General features: G+C 48.1%; 1 protein-coding gene across 1 annotated transcript in view; it reads right to left on the bottom strand.

The window, feature by feature from the left end:
- Positions 1-1,076: 1,076 nt before the first annotated feature.
- LOC106324029 overlaps positions 1,077-3,625 on the bottom strand; it is an 8,783-nt gene continuing 6,234 nt past the window's right edge. Inside the window, exons 2-3 of the mRNA XM_013762054.1 lie at positions 2,304-3,272; positions 1,077-2,231 (exon numbers count right to left, since the gene is read on the bottom strand). Of these exons, the coding sequence (XP_013617508.1) occupies positions 1,077-2,231; positions 2,304-3,272 (2,124 nt within the window). The remainder of the gene's footprint in view (positions 2,232-2,303; positions 3,273-3,625) is intronic.

Genomic DNA, 3,625 nt, shown 5'->3' with positions numbered 1-3,625 from the left:
TTTTCAAGAAAAACCTCTCTATGAGAATGAGTAAGTGTGAAGGTTATGAAGAAGTTACCTCCCTTCTTATAGGCATGAGAAATTACTATTTACTTGCGGATTTTTGTATACGAACTTCGTCCAAATACACTAATCTCGTCCAAACTCGCCATACCACGCATTGGGACCTCACTAGAAATCGACGTTGCCAATGTGCTGGGGGGCTATCTGTTGGGGTCAAAAACGGTTACGACAAAGTTAACGCCCAAATCCCCGAAGAAGAAAAACGTAGGAAAATTCTTCGACAAATATATTTTCGAAATAGATTCTTTTTTACGAAAAACCTTTGCGGAAGAAACGCGAATCATCAGACAAGCGGACAAGAGCTCGAGAAAGACCGTTACGCAGCGACCAAACGCGTGCTCCGCTCGTTCGCTACGTAGCGACCGAGTTCGAGCCAAAGCTCAGTCGCTACGTAGCGACCAAACGCCCATTCCGCTCTGTCGCTACGTAGCGACCGAGCTCGAATTAAAGTTCGGTCGCTACGTAGCGACCGAACAGAGCAAACTTAGCACTTAGAGCAATTAGGCAACTTTCCGTTTTTGTTATTTCGAGCTGCGACTCAACTAGGTTTTGCAGTCTTAAGTTGTTAGAACTAGGATTCTCGCCGATAGTTCTCATAGCCGAGGCTTCTACCGTGTTGTAACGCTCATACGCGAATTCGGAATAAAACTCCTTTTTCTCTCTTTTACGATTTCTTATTTCTTTTCGTCTTTACTTGCGTGTTCTAATTGCTTGGCGTGTGGTTTAACAGATATCCGGCACCTCTGGGAAATTAGGGTTTTTCCTAACTTTCCTAATTTAAACGGAAATCGACAGTGCGAATTTCGGTTCCCACATTGCGTTTTCTGATGTAGAAAATGGGCTTCTGCTCTCCTTGATCTTCGCGGATGAGAACGCTACTGACTGCCGAGGAAGCGACGGCGATATACAAGGACAGGGTATCGCCGGACTCTGGCTTTGACAGAACCGGAGGTGTCGTGAGATAATGCTTCAATTGATTGAACGCTTCTTTGCATTTTTTCGTCCCAGATGAATCATTTATTTCCGCGTAAGAGTTCATAGAAAGGGAGGCACTTATCAGTTGATCGCGGGATGAATCTGTTGAGGGCCGCGATTCTCCCTGTCAAGCGTTGGACTTCTCGGCTGTTCCTTGGGCTCGGGAGGTCGAGGATAGTCGTTATTTGCTTTGGGCTCGCTTCGATGCCTCGCTGGGTAACAATGTAGCCCAGGAATTCGCCTGAGGTGACTCCGAAGGTGCACTTCGCCGGGTTGAGTTTAATCCCAAACTCGTTCAACGTTGTGAAGCAGTCTCTCAAATGGTCGAGGTGGTTTTCGGCGTGGAGTGACTTGACCAGCATGTCGTCGATGTAAACCTCCATAGTGTCGCCAAGTTTACCTGCGAACATTTGGTTAACCAATCGTTGGTAGGTCGCTCCTGCGTTTTTCAAGCCGAAGGACATGACTTTATAGCAATAAGTCCCCCTGTCCGCTATGAAGGCCGTCTTCTCGTGGTCGTCCGGATGCATTAGGATTTGATTGTACCCTGAGAAGGCGTCCATGAAGGTTAACAGTTCGTTCCCAGCTGTCGACTCTACCAAACGATCGATGTGAGGAAGCGGGTAGCTGTCCTTGGGACAAGCTTTATTTAGATCAGTGAAGTCGACACAGATGCGCCACTTCCCGTTTTTCTTCTTTACTACCACCGGATTCGCCAACCATTCTGGATACCGGACCTCGGCAATGAAGCCTGCCTCGAGCAGTCTGTCGACTTCTTCATTCACAGCTTTAGACCGCTCAGGTCCGAGCTTTCGTCTTTTCTGCCGAATAGGTTTGAACGTAGGGTTGACGTTCAACTCGTGGGATGCTAGGATGGGGTCTATCCCCTTCATATCCGAAGTTGTCCATGCAAAAGTTGAAGCGTTGGCTCTGAGGAAGGAGATGACCTGTGATTGCATCTCGTCGGAGAGGAAGGCTCCAACGCGTATGACTTTCGTCGGATCGGCTTCATCGATGTTGACCTCCCGGAATTCTTCCTTTTGGGGATGGATCTTATGAATTGGTTTGGCGACTGAGTTGACGAGAGGAACCGACTGTTGTAATTTGACTGCGGCCATAAGCAGCTCCCTCGCAGCTCGTTGGTCTCCACGGATCGTCTGTGTTGTTCCGTCTTTCCCGGGAAACTTTACACACTAATGATAAGTAGAGGGAATGGCCTTCATGGAGTGTAACCAAGGGGTGCCGAGGATAGCATTGTAAGGCACCTTAGCCCGGATAACAGAGAACTTAACGGTCCGGGTTACGTCCCCTGCGTAAACCAGGAAACGTATTGTCCCGATCATCTGTTCCGAGGAACCGTTGAACCCTGTGAGAGTGCGTGAAGAGCGCTTCATATCGCGTAGGTCGATCTCCATCTTGTCAAGCGTATCTCGAAAGATAAGATCGACTGAGTTGCCGGTGTCGACGAGAAATTTCGTGACCTGGCATTCGCCAATTCCAATATCAATGAGGAGTGGATCATTATGCGGCATGCTAATGCCGCAAGTATCCACTGCTGAGAAGGAGATCTGATGGTCAGCTTCGACTTGTGTAGGCCACTTCTGAGCGGTGATGGCCTGTCGTCTGTAATCCTTTACTGCTCTTACCGAGTCCCCGCCATGAGGTAAGCCACCCATTATCACGTTGAGGTGCGGGGTGCCCGTAGCCTTCATCAACTCCAGTTGCGCCTGTCGCTTCACTTCGAGGCACGGTCGTAAATCACGTTTTTTGTACTGACTAAACTTCACGCGTAGGTCTTCAGCTTTAGAATTGATATGCTGGCATAAGTCTGTAGGTTGAGGTTGGGGGCTTGGAGCAACTACGGTGTGGGCAGTCTTTCTCGCTTTGGACTCATTGTGGGTCGACCTGAGATCCGTTTTGCTTACTGAGACCTTTGCGGCCTTCCGCTTTAGCAAGGCGCGTAGATCCTTGGAGTCCGTTTTTCTCCCCAACTGTTCATGCAAATCTTGTGCTATCGACGGAATTTCGTCATCCGAGGAGTCGTCATGTCGAGAGAGAATTACTTCTACTCGCCGCCGGTTTTTAGGTGGTTCTTCATCAGTTAACTCTCCGTCGAGATTGAGGTTGTTCACTAGGGCTCTCTCGGGGCTAGCTCGCTCTTCTTTCTTATGAGCCCTGGCTTGAGACTTCTGAGTTTTCTTATCTTTTGTTTTGCTCCAGCTCTTATTGTTCCACTACAAGAAAACAGCGGTATTCTGACGGACATTCTGACGGAAAATGAAATCCTCGGAATATCCCGAGGAATTTCCGAGGAAACACAAAATTTGGTTTCCTCGGAATTTCCTCGGAATATACCGACGGAATTCCGAGGAAATATCAATCAGTCGGAATATTCCGAGGAAATTCAGAGGAAATATGTGTTCCTCGGAAAAAACCGATGAATTCCGAGGAAATATTATAGCCGTTGGAGAGCCGTTTGGGGATTTTACAAAATTCCGAGGAAATTCCGACAAACTAGCCGCGTTCGTCGGAATTCCGTCGGAATTTCCTCGGTATGTCGGCAGGATTTAAACTATAAATACAAGCA

Source organism: Brassica oleracea, chromosome C2, assembly GCF_000695525.1.
Source record: "Brassica oleracea var. oleracea cultivar TO1000 chromosome C2, BOL, whole genome shotgun sequence".
NCBI classification, from domain to species: domain Eukaryota; kingdom Viridiplantae; phylum Streptophyta; class Magnoliopsida; order Brassicales; family Brassicaceae; genus Brassica; species Brassica oleracea.
Note: the sequence above shows the minus strand (reverse complement) of the source record. Positions and strands in the feature narration are given on the sequence as shown.